Consider the following 16,745-nt stretch of genomic DNA (forward strand, 5'->3'; position numbering starts at 1 on the left):
GCGCCCTCGCCTGCTCCGCCGCGCCACCATGTCCCATCACTGGGGGTACGCCGCCCACAACGGTGAGTGCGGGCCGGGTCTCGACCCCCGCCCAGTCCCTGCACCTGCCGGCCGGCGCCGAGCGCAGGCTCCGTGCGCCCCCGGCTGTCGAGGAATCCGCGGGCCGGCTCCCCCGGGCTCCCCCGGGCCCCGGGCCGTCCTCGCCCGACCTGGGAGGCAGCGGCGGGGCTGCGCGGAGGGCGTTAGCTGCGGACCTCGGGGAAGTCGAGGACGCCCGCCCGCCCGCCGGCGCGGCGTGAGCACCACCTGTGGCCGCGTCCCGCGCCGCCCGCCCGACGCTTCCCCAATCCGGCGCCCCTGCTGCTGAGTGTTGGCTGCATTTCTCAGTTTACGATGTTAGGGGGCCAGAGGGCCCCACAGCTGGGTGACCGAGCCAGCTCAGGCAAGCTGAAGCTGCATTTGGCCGTCAGATGACCCTCATCTTACGGGGCGGGGTATCCCCCGTAGGGTCCCAGACGATGAAGGGGGGAAGCTGCGTGTGCGCCAGCCTCGAGGGGGACGTGGACCTGCATGCAGCTCTACGTGCCTTTGCCATCCCAAATCCCTGGCGTTAGCGTCTGCTTAGTTTCCTTGCTGAATTTACATTTAAAAGACTGTAAAAATTAACGAATAATTATATAACACCTTTCAGTCTCAGGACTTTGCATAGATATTCATTCGCTTTCTCAAAACATGTATGAGGTAAATTTGTAGCATTTTTTATTACCCCATATTGCAGATGGGGAAACTGAGGCATAGACTATATCCCCCTAAGGTTTCTCTCTCTCAAAGGTACCCTTTATAGTACCTCCAAGATTGGAGTTGAGCCGACTGGCTCCAGAATCATTGCCCTTTTCTAGGGGTTGGGATATCGTCCTGCCCACGCTGTGGGATTCTCAATGTCTCATGCCTGCAGGACCTCAGCACTGGCATAAGGACTTCCCCATTGCTAACGGAGAGCGTCAGTCTCCCGTCGACATTAGCAGCAGCGTAGTCAAGTATGATTCTGCCCTGAAGCCTCTGCGCCTTTGCTATGACCAGCCGACTTCCCTAAGGATCATCAACAATGGTCACTCTTTCAACGTGGAGTTTGATGACTCCCAGGACAAAGCAGGTCAGTGTTTAAAAAATAACTTGTGCCTTTTAGCCAGCTCTGATTTCCAGCTTAATGGAAGAAATCCAGAGCCTTCTTAGGAAGGAAGCTCGTAAATACTACAGTTTGTGTTGGTATTGTGGGAAGTCCCAGAGATTGTCATTAGGTTGCAGACTCTGTGAAGTAGGTGTGTGGGGGGGGGCTTTTCCTCCCTTGGGAGATTGTCTGGTTTTTAGGAAGGGCATTTGCATGACTGGGGTATGACTGCGAAAAGTCACAAGAGGCAGGCTCGGGGGACAGTACAAATGAGCCAGAGTAAAAAGTGCAAAAGTTGGAATTACCAGGGTCCTTCTAGAATGTGTCTTCCAGAGTTAATACCTGTCCATTAAAAACTATCTTTGGGTGTGTTATTGCCAAGGTACCAGGGAGAAGAGTGATGAAAACCTGTTAATTTTAAGTAATTTACATCCTTAGAAAGCAGTTGTGTTCAGTACTGTTTCTTGGTGTTGAGCTATTGTGACAAAGGTGGCAGTCAATCTTGGTATCTAACCAGAAATCCAGTGTGCAGACACAGGTGTTCAGAGTTGAGGGGATAGGCCTGGCTCATGGCGTACAGATCCAATTACCATAAATTATTTGTGTTAGAGCCGCTTACAGGATGCCCGCTGAGTACTTCTTATATTTTATTTAGAAACAAGAGAGGAGTCTCATTTAAACTTAGTAGCTGCCTTTGTGCTCTCTGGATGATTTAATTGCTAGGACCCTATTTTCCCAAGCGTTTGCCTCCAGAGGTCACTGAGTGAAGTGGCGCTGCCAGCCCATGTGGGTGGTGGTAGTATGGGAGTAGGAGGAGTGGGAGAGCAAGAGAGAAAAAAAAAGAGGAAACGTTCAGTAATGCTGTCAAAGTTTGGGAGTCATGCGCGAGGATGCTAATGTGGAACATGTAATTAAACCCATTATAGTCAGGTTGGTTCTTTTCTAGTAGCTGTACATTATATACCTTTCATACCTTAAGTGCAGATTGTCTTAGAAATGTTTCCGAGGTATTTGTGCAGTTGCATCCCTCCTTGGTACACAGAGACACAGACGCACACAGCACACACAAGCGTCAGGTTCACACTGTATGCCTACAGTGAAGTAGGGGATTATGTTAAGACATTTTTTCCATGATTTGGCTTACATTGCTTTACCAAGTAATTCTTCTGGTCTGAGGAAATGGTGCTCAGGTGATTAAATATGACACAATTTTTTTGTTTTTAAAAACTGACATATTTATGTGCTAAAAGATCTCAAGATACTGTATATACAGGAAGGATCGTCTAAAATTCCATTTTCAGTCATTCCAAAACCCAAAGCAGCAAGCAATGTTAGCCTGTAGCTCGCAAATTCTTTTTGAAGAGGCACAATGAAATTATTATTGTCAATGCATGTGATGCTCAGCTCACTGTGTACTTCGTTAGACACTTAAAGTGGGGATTTTTTTTGAACAGTGAGGAAGCAAATGGAAGCAGATGATATAAATCCCTCGACAGTAGTTTTTACAAACTTGTGAAACAAAATTGTGAAATCAACTATGCCAGTACTGGGAAGTGGGGTTCAGCTAGCCTCATGGCTGCGACCTTCAGTTCAGAACAGACAGACCTGGATTTAAGTTTCAGCTTGGCCACTAACTAGCTCGCCAACTTCTAAAATGATAGTAACTTCTCAAAGTTTTAGGGTTCTGTGATTCTGACATTGGAGCAGCACTAGAAGCTGCCTCAGAGGAAAGATTACATGGATACTGCGTGGAGCGCGCAGCCCAAGGCCTGCAGGCAGCAGCTCCTCGCTGGTGACAGCTGTGGCTGTGACTGCGACTGCACTGTCTGCCTGCCTTTATTAGGCAAGTGCTTCAGTTGTTGTCCCTGTGATCTCTGAAGAAACTTTAATTGGTTTTCAGATGAGCTTTGTATGTTTCAAAACATTCTGTTTATTATATTAAATATGAACTACTTCTATTTATGAAGCTATTACATACTTTCTTTCACCTTGAATATATTAACCTTTGGTGGATTTTGGGCATGCAGTCACTGATTAGAGATAGCCCTATTCTCCCAATGATTTCTGCTGGTGCATAATAGATATAATTAGAGTGTGAAACAGTGAAAACAATTGGAGGTTCTAACCTGTGTCTTTAGAGACACACATTATCACCCACTAATTCTTACACTAATTCTTACGCCAGTTAACTGGCTAATAAGCTTCATGAAGGTGGGATGAGGGCGGAGTACCTCCCCTGGATCCCCAGAATTTGGCATGGTCTGAGGATACCTATAGTAGAAAGAGAAATAATAGACACTGATGGTCACTTTGATAAGTGAGATGAAAATGATGGAAATATGAAGGAAGCTTAGGAGGCTCGCTGGGTACTCAGAAAAGAGTTCAGAGTAAATAAAGCTTATATGAAGTCTTCAAGGGTTTTGATGTCTTGGAAGTAGGGAATACCAGGAGACTTCAAGTACACGTTACTGTTCTAGAAAGGCAGAGAACAAGATATAGTAAAAGCAAAAGTCAGCAGTATTAGGAAGACTCATTCCCCTTGCATATGAAAGACTGCTTTGTAATTTAGCCAATATCTCAGTTACTTTGGTTATTTAAGAATGCAGAATGTATTAAAATGTTGATATAGAAGAACCCAGCTGAAGAGTAAATTAAAAACTGATTGTACCTGTGGGAAAATATCTGTCAGACTTTTTTTTTGTATTAAGTACAGGGCCTACAGGGTTTTACTATGTAGATTGAACTCATAGTGATTCTCCTGTTTTCAGCTTCCCAAGTGCTGGGATTACAGGCACGCCACCATGCCCAGGCTCTACTACCATCTCAGTGCACTCTGGGGGTGGGGTGGCACAGCAGGGCACATTGGGGATTGAACCCCAGCCATTGTGCTCTGCCAAAGCAGGCACTTTAGTCTGCTGAGCCATCTGGCCGCCCTGTTAGACTTTTTTTTTTTTTTTTTAAAGATCCTAGATTCTCAAAGTTAGAGCAAGAGTAGAGATACTGTCATCAACCCCCTTAAATAACCATGAAGAAACAGAAGGCTCAGGAGTTTAAATAATGTGCTAAGACTTCTTCCCAATTTACTGGAGAGAGAGAGGAAAGGGCAATCACATAAGATTTTTTAATAAGAATCTTCAGATGATAGCCTTAGTTAACACTTAGTGCCTATGTACCATGCTTTAAAAACTTTCTGCATTCATACGCTTCAGTTCCTTTACTTTTCTCCCTCTTCAATGGAGTTCTTACTTTCAAGAACTTCTCATAAATTCAGATTTCCCAGTGTGCCCTAAATATTGTCTTGTGTCCATACAGAAGTACTTGGGTGTCAGGAACTAAGCTGGTTGAGTTTATTGACATTTAAGCTAGAGGCAATTCTTTAATAAGCTTTCACTAAGAGCTTGGTTTCAAGTTCTCACCACTTTTTCAAAATTCCTTTATAACAAACCACTTGAATGAAAAATCGTTAATCCCTTGACATATTTTTTAAATTTTTAAAAAATAACTCTCTGCTTGAGATGTTTTATTACCACCTTTATCCGGGAGAAATTATTGACTCCTGCTAATTCATTAACTTTTATTAATGAGTTTAAAATGCTCCTGCTTTATCACACAGTTAGAGGCAGAGGTGTCTGAATGGTTGGATCGCCCCATCTATAATTCTCCTTTATGCTTTTTTAGATATTGGAATTCTTCTAGTGTTTGTTACTTAAAAAAAAAAAGGGAAAAAAAACAAAATACACTTCATGTGTCCATTCAAGAAGACCATTGTCCGTAAGCATAATAGGTCTTTGTACCTGGATTCTGCTTGTTTTGCAAGGGACTTTCTCTTGAAGCTGCAAAATTCTCCCTCCACAAGTGCTCACAAATTGAAAGGAAGCAAAGTGACAGCAAATGAACGAACTGGGAGTGGGCATGCTTAGTGCACACGCTATGAATGACCTTCACTAGCTGGAAGACTGACCAACACTTTAGTTAATTATGTTCACTTGTACTCCTCTGTAATTGCAGCACAGCTCATACTAAAACTTCTGTTCCCTTGAATTTTGACTTTGTTTACACTAGTGAAAGTGACAGCTAAACATCTTTATTTAAACACAATGGAATATGCACATTTCGCCCCCACGCCAAGTTTTCTCCATGGACACGGAGCCCTAGAATGATCGACAGCTGTCAGTAGACACAGCCCACGTGATTTTATCAAGGAGAAAATGGTTTAGTTCCTAGAGGTGCCATGTTTATTCTGTGGAATGACTCATTTGCTTCATTACTAGGAAATTGCTTAGATTTTGTTTAAACTAAGGACAAGGGAGTACTTGTCTTTTGGATTTGAGGCTATTAACATACACTAAGAGGTCTTATTTGCTAATCAGATGTGTCCTAAGCAGCAGTAATAGTGATTAGAAAGAAAAATATTCAAAATTGCTAAATTTTTAGTTTTATTTCATATGGAATAGTTTATTTCAATATTACTGAGTCTCCTATTATTAGCAAAACATCAAAAAAGTTTAGTGATTTTCCCTAGAATAAATGTATAAAGTTATATCATTCTAACATGTTATATCTGCTATAACATGTTAGAATATATTAACTTATATTTTTGTATTTATGTTTTTATACATAATGTGTTTTACTGGTGCCAGATCATGAAAATTAAAACTGGCTGGGGCTCTTGAATTTGAATTTAATTTAAACTTACAGGATTTTGAGAATAAATTAAAGTAGAAAGCCCATTTGTATTTCTGCATTCCTTGTGGGATGCAGTTTTGTGGTACAATAAATCAAGGACTCAGTAGAGCTCCACTAATGTGGCTGGGTTTTACAAAGAAAACTTACAGTCAGCAATTTCTATAGTTTTCAAAAATTGTTTTTTTTCATTAGAAAAATAGATGTCACTTTGAGCTATGACAGATTAGAAAGTGGCCTATAGCAATCAAGATGTAATTTAGTATCTGTTTCTTAACCAGAATGCTGTAATTTCTATTTCTCAAAAAGATGTCTGCTACCTTTAACACAATGTATGATGGTTTATTTTTATCCATAATATTGTTTTTAAGGACTTAATTGATGCAATTCTATGCCAGGTTTTTGTTTGTTTGTTTTTCTGAGAAATAACCAAGTTTTCAAAGAAGGCCAGAATCAACGTTTTCTATAGCAGTTAATCTCATAAGTATTTACTGCCTTTCCCTAATTATGGTGGGGGTCTGATCTGCAGAGCAAAATGTTTTATTTTAACAGGCGCTAAAGCAGGCACCGGATGACGATAGAGTAGTGCCGAATGCCTGTGATCCTTGACCCCAGGTCCCCCGACTCCTTTTAAAACTCTCACTAAATAATTTTTAAATAAAAGTGCTACACATTCTTGCCTAATTCTAAGTGCTTTTTTTTGGCGGTCCTGGGGATTGAACTCAGGGCCCTGCACTTGCCAGGAAAGCACTTATTCTACTAAGCTATCTCCCTGGCTCTAAGTGTTTTATGAAGCAAATATTTAGGATACAGCTTTAAAGTCTGCAAGAACAAGAGTGAGAAATAATGGCAAGCTTTATTTTCTTAGAATTTAAAATCCTGGTATGATTGTATAGACGGGAAAAGGAGATATATTTACGAAGACCAAGGAGACACATATTAAATGCTTAGTATAGTTTTGTTTAAATAATTTTGTCAGGGGCTATAACTAATGGTATAGGCAGGCGCTGCACCCCTGAGCTACATTCCAGACTAAAGTTACAGATGGTATTTGTGTTTTGTGATGATCTAATTGGTTAATAGTTCTAAAGAGTTATTATATAGGCATTTATTCAGTTATCACTTACTTTATAAACCTGTGTTCTATTTTAAGAGCACATTATAAAAAAGAAAATTCTTACATTTCTGAAAAAAAAAAATATATATTTTTGTGTGTGTGAATATTTTTTTTGTGGCAGGCTCAGACTGCCCTGGGGGCAGGGCTGGCATGGCATGTGGTGCTGGGGATTGAACCCGCAGTCCCTGCGGTTGCCTAAGCTTGCCTAAGCAGGCACTTTAGATTGCTGAGCTACCTCGCCAGCCCCTGAAAAACCTATTCTTGAAGGATAAACTAATATTTTTTTAGACAAATTTCAGATAAAAAGAAACTTGAAGCTGCTTTTGTTTATCAAGAGATATGAACACATCCACGTTTATATGTCTTCACAGATCTGTAATATAACACCCTTTATGATTCATTCTTTCTGCTTCACAGATCTGTAACCTAACCTATTATAAGGCAGAGCTAGCAGGCAGGAGTGCTGTCTGGAAGCACAGAGGTACTCTGCTCCAGTATCATGTAGCTAATTTCATCTTTTATTTTAAGTAGACAAGTGTTACTCCACCTAAGCATATTTATATGAAGTTATGGGGAAAGAAACTTTACTGTATAGACCTGCTCCCTTTGTCTTGAAATGCCAAAAGAAATTTGAGCTCCTTTTTTTATAGAATCACAAACCAAGGGTAAAGCATTTAAAGGAACATTTGCTTTAATTGCAGTACTAGGAAACTAGAATAGTAAAACTATAAACTTTTAATTAAAATACTTTAATTATATTGGTTAAATCCCATTAACATATATAAGTCAAGTGAAAAAGGGTTTTCTTTTTACACTGGTTTCCCACTCTTGTGACCCCATCAATACACAATTTGTTAATCATCTACAGATAGATATAGTTGAAGAATGTGGTTTCTTGTACTGATTTTACTGAATAAAGTTAAATTAATACCAGGTTGGGATAATTATTATACTTAGAATTTTAAGACCTTGGAGATAACAGCACCATCCCCTTTGTACAGGAGATAACAGCTCAGTTGTTAGGGAAAGAAGGTGTAATCAAATGTGTCCATTTTGTAGATGAGGAAATGAAAAGTATCTTAAGGAGACAGAGCCAGCTCATAAGAGTGGAAAGGTAACTCCATCAATGGAACACAGACTATTTTACAAATTCTGGGATGTCAGAACTGGTGTCTGGAGTCAGCACAGCAGGCTGTCACACAGGCTTGGGCCGTGGTGGCCGCAGGGCTCTCATGTATGGGAAGCCAGTGTGTTGTCAGGTCACCAACTGGATGTTTCTCAGCTGACTCACAGGGAAATTATTAATTGCATTTGAATGTCCTCTGATTGGACTCAAACCTATGACTCTGTAGTGCAACCACAGGAGGGGTGCTGGTTTGCTTACCAGCAGCAGACAAAAATCCTTCAGCTAGTACATGTAAGAAAGAAACACCCATTGATAGGCTTTTCCTCAGTAGATAGACTAACCCTGAACCTGAAATTTTCACAGAGGGAAATGTAGCTGTTGTTCATTTAGTGTCTAAAGCATATATAAAGATAGTAATATTTAGTAATGTGTTTCCTGTGCCTATGTATGTATGTGTCTCTGTATATGTATATGAGTATATGTACAGATATGTTACATACATGCATTTTAATTGTAGTACTGAAAGACGGACCCCTGGATGGCACGTATAGGTTGGTTCAGTTTCACTTCCACTGGGGCTCATCTGACGAGCAAGGCTCTGAACATACTGTGGATAAAGTGAAATATGCCGCAGAGGTAAGGTGCTCTTCTTACTGAGGAGAAAGTTTGGGGGGCCATTAGCATGCATTTCAAAAGTTTAGTCTTGTAATTCAGCCTCCATCCAGCTAGCCACCTCTTTTCCCAAGAATCTGCACATTTGTCTCTTATAAACTTTAGTTAGTTGCATTATTACAATTAAGACTGTAAAACTTCCTCTGATGTCTCCAAGGACACCATTTGGAAAACACAAATGAATTTGAATGGGAGAAATTTATTTTAATACAAATCTAGGCATAACATTTGTGCCTTCCTTCACAATTCTTTTTCTTGTTCTTCATGTTATTGATGAAATCACTTGCTATTCTACCACATAATGGATAATTTGAAAAATTGTGTGCATTTTAACTTTTTATAGTCTTTATTAGCTGTAGAGAAAAATCATTCGGTAAGGCTTGTTGGTTTTTATTATGAAAGTCACTCATGGTTTTGTCTCTCGTGGTTTTAGCTGCACTTGGTGCACTGGAACACCAAATACAAGGATTTTGGAAAAGCTGCACAACAACCTGATGGATTGGCTGTTCTGGGCATTTTTTTAAAGGTTAGTTGATGGCCCAATTCCTTGTTTCCTGTTTTCAAGAAAGACTGACAAGTAGAACGTTCATACCAGACAGATGTTCCTCTCCAAAAGACCTGAGGAAATGCCTTCAGCTCTGAAGTATTTTCAGGTTTACTTCTTCCTCCGTCTCTCCCTACCTGCTTTCTGGAGGTCAGAAAGACAATTTAGGAGACGGTGTAATTAGATACCAATTAGATGTAAACCATACAGAGATAAACTTAAGATGACTAATAGGTGTTTGTTTAAAAAATTTAACCTGAGGCTAAGGTTACTAAGGTATTATTTTATGATAGACAATGCTAAAATAAGATAAAATTTTGGGAGGGTCAAGGACGTTGATTCTGGAGTTCTGGAGAATTTCAGGTAAGAGTGGGACCTCCTAGGTTGAGTTGTGAGTGGTCCTGTAGTCAGAAGTAAAGGGAAGCATTGGATGTTGTGAGCTGGAGATTCATGAGCCCTGACTGCATGTGTTAAGGTGGCAAGTGCTGGTATTGACAAAGTCATACTAGGACAGCACCAAAGGAGGTGACAAATTTGCTCAGGATGCCACTCTAAGAGCTGCAGAATGTGAGGCTGCCGAGGCACTGTGAAGATGCTGATTAGGCCATGGGAGTTGGATCTGTTAGGAAGGCTGAAGGGCATGCAAGCCAAAGGAGGACTTTTTAGGAAGAAGAGCATACGCAATACACAATGTGTTAATTATTGTAACTGTCCTACTAACCTGTTTTGAAACTGTTTTATTGCTATTCCTTTTTTTCTCATTAAAATGAATAAAAAAACAAACAATAAAAGAAAAGACAAAAAGCATTTAAGAAAAACATATAATAGTGTTATCCAACAAGGAGCCAATGTACACCTTTGAGGAATGAGCTTTACTTTGCCACTTGGAGGTCACTGGAGAATTTGAGAAGTGTACAAGCAGAGACAGAGGCAGTTGGAAGACCCAGGGACCATAGGGGTGTCTGCAGTATCAGTGTCTTCAAGCTAAGGTGGATGGATGGGTAGCTGGTATAAAGTGGTAGACTTTACTTCATGTTTTTGGAGAAATTTTATGATGGTGCTAATGACCAAATCAAAACTGGCACATAGCTTGTGGTTTGCTGTATCTTGTCTTTTGTGTCTTTGTATAGATTGGCAGTGCTAAACCAGGCCTTCAGACAGTCCTTGATGTGCTGGATTCCATTAAAACAAAGGTAAAGTTTAATTTTCTGCCCCTTCATAGGGTACCTATTTTTAATACTTCATTGGTTATGTAAGTTCCTTTTGATCAAAATCAATAGTCTTGTGAATACGTAGGGTTGGAATGAATGGCGAATAAAGGTGAAATACAGCTCATAGTTTAATGAATTTTCTTTCTCCAAAAGTTGAGCCTTAAGATTTGTGGTTCTTTATTCTTTTGTATCATTTGAACATCAAGAGGTAGAGGAAGGGAGAAGAGAGGGGAGAGAAAGGGATGAAGAAAGGAATTAAGATGTGTTATATATAGGGGCCAGGGAGATGGCTCAGTGGAATAAGTGCTTCCCTGGCAAGCGCAAGGGCCTGAGTTCAATTCCCGGTTCGGAAAAAAAAAAAAAAAGATGTGTTATATAGACACAAAATCTACACAAAGAGTATACTGTAGACCTGCACTAATAAAAAGAATTAGAGAATCTTAAAATTACATGGATGATGAAAGAGCATCTGCTCCAATTAGTCATAAGCAAACCTTTACAGGATACTGCGCACTGCGTGTAGTCACTTTGCTCACCCAAGTGATGTGGTAGTGAGTGGGATGCCCAAGGCCGTGCATCACGGAGGTTGGTGCTGCACGACCTCTTTGAGTCCATCCAGCCTGCGTTTAAATTGCCTCAGCAGCATGGCAGTGTGCAACTGCTTAGATGCTGGTCCCTTGCAGGGATGTCATCACCAGTGACAACTCTGGCTGAACAAAGCTCATCCTTCAATTGACACAGCATCTATCTTCAAAGTTAAGCACCTTTTCCTCTCTGCCTGACCCCCTGAATCTTCAACGCCCAGTCCTTCTTCCTCACGACCCTACTGCCTCTCATAGCCTTTTGCTTACTGCTCTTAGGCTGATTATCTCTCCTTCCCCTTAATACTTCTCATGTGACATAATTTTATCTCTCTGCAGCAGCCATGTCACTTTTCCAGTAATGCATCCTGTGTGTATCTGTGACCTGAAAGCACAGTACCTAGGGTTGAATGCCATGCTTTAGTTTTGACCCAGCTGTCAATAGTTTTTCTTGTTCACACCTGGCACATTATATATTTCCTAGTCAGATACCTTGTTAACTTATTTTTGTTTGCCAGAACATGTAGAACTTCTGTTTATAAACACTTTTGGTTATCAGAGAGGAGTAGACCTGTTTGTGTCTTGTGCTGTCCTACTGGTCTCCTGCTCTGATCATGTGACTTTTTAACCCACGTGTTTGCCCAACAGGGTAAGAGCGCTGCATTCCCTAACTTTGATCCTCATGTCCTCCTTCCTGAGAGCTTGGACTACTGGACTTACCCGGGCTCGCTGACCACACCTCCTCTATTGGAAAGTGTGACCTGGATTGTACTCAAGGAGCCCATCTGTGTGAGCAGTGAGCAGGTTGGTTTCCTAGATGTCTGCTTAGAGGTAGAGCATTTAGTGCAGTGACGAGCTGAGCTTTGAAGTCAGACATGCCTGGAACTTAATCCTCTTGGTGCTGCTTCTCCTGTCATGCTTCTTTTCAGGTCCAAAGAGTATTTAGTAAGTAAACAGCACTCAGGAAATTGTTTTTTAACCAGAGCCCACATAGTTGGTTTAGTATGTAAAATTGGATGGTCATTGTGAGGATTAAATGAGAAAGATGTCTGATTTGAATGTATGCATTTTTCTTGCTTATCTATGAAAAATAGAAGAAAGAGATTCATACTCAAGGTTACATAGATATTAATGGTAGTTCCCAGCCTACTGATCACTGACATAAGACATTACTGCAGTCTTAGTTATACAAGAGTGCATTTCTAGATGCTAACAAAAGAGAATACCCTTCAGAATTTGTTCCATCTTCCTGCAGAGGCTCAGACCAGGTACTCTTACATTAAGTGATTATTGCAGCCCTCAAGACCTGAAGGAGTGGTCATGGAAGTGCACCCAAGTGCATTTTGCATTGACTGTATCTTCTCTTAGCACACAGTTTGATGCAGAAAGTGGGCATTTCTTAGTATTCACAAGAGGAGACAGTCAGCAGCCAGCATTTTTTGAAAATGCCTGTTGAGAAGTGGTAGTATGACTTCAGTCACAAAATTTGACAACATTAAGTTTAGACATACAGTGTACAAGAGACCTTTTCACTGTCTAGCATTGTATTGGTAGACAGGTATAGGAAAACTGAAGTGTTTCCCAGCCATCTATCTCAGCGGGTCAGGGCTGTACTGTACTCTTGTGTTTCTCCCTTAGAATATTTACTTATGATTACGGAACATAGCTCACATCTTTCTTTAAAAAAAATCTGTAACTAAGTGGAAACTCACTTGTAGAATATGCTGTCAAAGTGGGCCAAGAAAGCTAATTGACTATTGTCTTTGTATCCATTTGGGTAGGCTTCTTGTGTGGAAGCATAAGGAGAGAATATAATGCTACTTATTTGTAGATACAGTGTTTGGCGTATGGTTTTAAGATACAACATTCTTTGTTCTTCTTTCACTGAATAATACAGCTTGAGCACCAGAATCTGCCTTTGATAGCTGTTATGGCAAATAAGTTTATTGGGCACACGCACTCCCATACACACAAATACACAGACCAGTAAGGACAATTGCCTCCTCCATTAGCCCTCGTGCTCTGAACTTGCACTGAAGATAGTAAGTGATATTAAACTAGAAATGCTGTATGTGTGGACAAAGTACGAAAGTAATAGTTGGGATAGTTTTCATATCATGTAATACAGAATCTGCAGGTAAGCTCATGCCCAGCCCAGATAGCCGAGCACTTGTTCTCCACTTTTGCAATTTACTTTCTTTACCTTGGCCATGGATGACTTTTGGTTGTCGGAGAAGCCCTTTGAGGACCACATCCAGGTATAACCACCTTCTGAGGAGGATTAAGAGAACTTTTCCACTGATTCTTTAGGAATAGAGACCCCTTTCCCTGACAGCCCCTAGCAGAGTTTCACACCTCACTGGTGAGCTCTGTGCTCCTCACTTACTTCTAACGCAGCCCTCAGTAGGGATGGCGAGCACCATGCCTATTTAAAACCTTCAGATTTACCTCTCTTACCACTTAAAGGAGAGGATAGATGTCTGTTAGTGGGAATGTAGAGGGGGAATCGGTGTTAGGTATGCAATATAAATAAATCTCCTGCCTTGATTCTCTGTACTACCTGATGCTAAAATAATGAGCCAAACTGACCAAAGTGAGATTATCATGTAAGTGGTAGAAAAGAAGTCTAAATCACTTTTATTTATTTATTTATTTATTTATTTATTTATTTGTACTGGAACTTGAACTCAGGACCTTGTGCTTGCCAGGCAGGTGCTGTACTGCTGAGTTATATCCCAATCTCAGTTATACTCTATTTTGACTAAAAAGTGCAGTTTTTCTCAGAATCAGACTCTTCCATGTTCCAGGGCTCCTGGTGTATAACTCTTAAGTGTCCTTAGAGAATCTCTTCACATTGTAGGAGCAGTAGATTATATGTTTCATGAGTGGATCCACGTCAAAGTTGATTTCCTGGGAAGGATGGAAGGAATATTAATGAATAAAAATGGTGACGTTAAAGGCCATCAGTTTATGGCTTCTGTGTGACCACCTGAACCACCCTTTGTTATTTAGACAAGAAGGGAAATAGCCTGTCCTATGAACAGCCTTGAAAGAATAAGAGCCGGTTTGAAAGCTGTCTGTGTCACAGCAGTGCTCCAGGCAGCTGGATCAGGTTCGGAGGCAGTGCAGATCGCTGGCGCTGGTGTGGAAGCCCTTCCTGGCCTGGGCAGACGCGCCCTTGGGTGTCTAGACACTGAAGCAGACATGCCGGCTCGTCACTCAGCCTGTGGAGCTTGCGAATCCTGGCCCCTTCATCTGATTGCATAGATGCTGTACTTTGTCTTTCCAGAAGCAGAAAACAATTATCATTTGAATCTAGAGCATTTAATTGTTGTCTTGCATGTTAGAGCTATGAATTTATAGACTTCTGATGATTGATGTAATATGAAAATTAGAAAAATCAGCTCACTGTATTTTTTTCTTGCAAATGACCTCAATGATTTATGGATTTTGTGTAAACTGGTCTGTTGCATGTAAACATACTATTAGGAACCAAATTGAGTTCTGATCATTGATACAGAATTGTGACTATTGGAGGATGCATTTCAAGATTAAACATCTGCAAATAAGTCAACACTATTGCAAAATTTCAGTTTTTAATTAATTAATTAATGTATTTATTGTCTCATAGATGTCAAAGTTCCGTAAGCTTAACTTCAATGCAGAAGGTGAACCTCAAGAGCTCATGGTGGACAACTGGCGCCCGGCTCAGCCCCTGAAGGCCAGGCAGATCAGAGCCTCCTTCAAATAAGATGGGCCCCAGCGTCGGCATACACATGAGGAATCTGTGGATGTCTTCCTGTAGCTAAGCACAAGCATACCTTGGTGATTTGGACCCCAGCTGCTTTTCTAGATCCTTCATCTCTCACCTGATGTGCTTACTAATAAATTGTGAGGAGCAATGTGCTGGGATGGGCTGGAGCGTGGCCTGTGGCATAGCCTTTCTGCAGTAGGAATCGAACACAAAGGGTAGGAATAAAGCACCTCAGTGATTCACAGCACATAGGCTAGTGAGCACTCAGTACTGTTCACTGAAATGCTGTTTTTAAAACATAGCAGAGTAGGATGGTTCAGCTCAAATCCATGTCTTGAGACAAATTGAGCTAACTGAGGCAAATCAGATAAAATATTTTACGTAATATAAATTGAACAAATGTTTGTGATCTCGAGATGCTGTGTTAAAGAAAACTTTTAAAATTCTTATATATTTGTAGCAAAGTTATCTTAAAGAGGAATTATGTTGTAATTTAGTGACTTTTGAACTTGAGATATAAAAGAAGTCTATCTGTAAAAATTGTTATAGTTGCAATACAGAGTATATTTCCATTCAAATGATACCATAACTTAATAAATATTGTATTTTAGATATATTCGCTAATAAAATTCAGAATTCTCTTCTGGGTTATTTCATTGTATGGCAATGGGCAGTAATGGAAAACCAAATGCTAATGTTCACAGCTCATATCAATTTGTTATTAATGGTGAGCCATCATAATTGGCTTACCCATACCTGAAGGAGAAACCCTGCGGTCATTTACTGTTTACCAATGACTGCTTTAAGTGCTTTATGAGCGCTTACTCATGTAGTCCTCATGACAACCTAATGAAGATTAATAGTGCAGGGGAAAGAGAACTGAGCACATTAAATACAACAAGGTCAAGAAGGACGGAGCCACTGCATTGACGCATGCCCTTGGAAAATAAAGTCCATCATATCTAAAAGGAGAATTCAAGGAATACTCTGAATTAAAAGGATACTTTGGATTTTAGAGTGATAAATTGTATGTATTATGATAGGAAAAAGAGGAGTAAACATGAAAGACAAATCCCCCTCATTTAAGCCTGCTCTGGACTGAGCTCTGTGCCAGGACCCTCGACTGCTTAGTTAATGTTATTCTGGAGCACTGAGGTCCTGCCCTTTAGAGGCTGGAGACCCTTGGTAACTAGATGGCAGCGGTTCTGAACTCCTTTACACTCTCACTACTTTCCTTAGGCATTATTCTGCATTTCAGGCAGAGGTTTGGTGCTTGGCTTTGAACCCCAGCTCTTCTCAGCTCCTCTGGGCCTGTGGTAAGGAGAGAACAGCTCTCCAGAAGTAGCTCTGCAGTGTAGTTCATCTCGTTTTTTAGGGACCAGGCTCATCTCCAGAACCTGACCCCCCCTTACTACTGCTGGCTGCTTAGAAACTGAACTTTCTGTGGCAGGCATTTCAGTCCGATCGGGTTCACGTATGCTTCTAGGTGTCTTGTTGCTCACGGTCCTGCTGGCCCAGGGGCCAGGGGAAAGCACGCCAGAGCTGCACGCCCTCCCCAGATCTTTGTTGTCTGTGCTGGCTGTGGCACAGTGGGCCTAATCCAGCTCAGGCCTCTCTGTGTATCAGCCGCTGTGGGCTCAGTTGCTCAGGTCTTCAGAAGTGTCTGTAGCCTAATGCTCACCATTGCATTATCTCTAGTTGCAATGTCCTGCGCTCTCCTATCGCACGGGGACATTTATCTCTTCTGGCCCAGGTGCCTCACTTCAGCATCCAGAGCTGATGAGGAAATGGGGAAGCAAAGGCAGTAGTGTGCAGCGCCTTGCTGGCTTCCTCTTCTCTCCTCCTCTGTATGCCGGATCTGAAAAGGTTGGCTGGGGCTTCTATGTAGC

The 16,745-nt window shown here is 41.2% G+C and overlaps 1 protein-coding gene across 1 annotated transcript; it reads left to right on the forward strand.

The window, feature by feature from the left end:
- The first annotated feature begins 6 nt into the window (after window positions 1-6).
- Ca2 (carbonic anhydrase 2) lies at window positions 7-15,497 on the forward strand. Its single transcript, XM_004643093.2, has 7 exons — window positions 7-62; window positions 956-1,153; window positions 8,612-8,730; window positions 9,200-9,292; window positions 10,441-10,503; window positions 11,751-11,906; window positions 14,734-15,497. The coding sequence occupies exons 1-7, from the start codon at window positions 29-31 to the stop codon at window positions 14,851-14,853; spliced, it is 783 nt and encodes a 260-aa protein (XP_004643150.1). The 5' UTR covers window positions 7-28; the 3' UTR covers window positions 14,854-15,497.
- Window positions 15,498-16,745: the final 1,248 nt, after the last annotated feature.

Source organism: Octodon degus, unplaced genomic scaffold (assembly GCF_000260255.1).
Source record: "Octodon degus isolate 3935 unplaced genomic scaffold, OctDeg1.0 scaffold00165, whole genome shotgun sequence".
In the NCBI taxonomy this organism is placed as follows: domain Eukaryota; kingdom Metazoa; phylum Chordata; class Mammalia; order Rodentia; family Octodontidae; genus Octodon; species Octodon degus.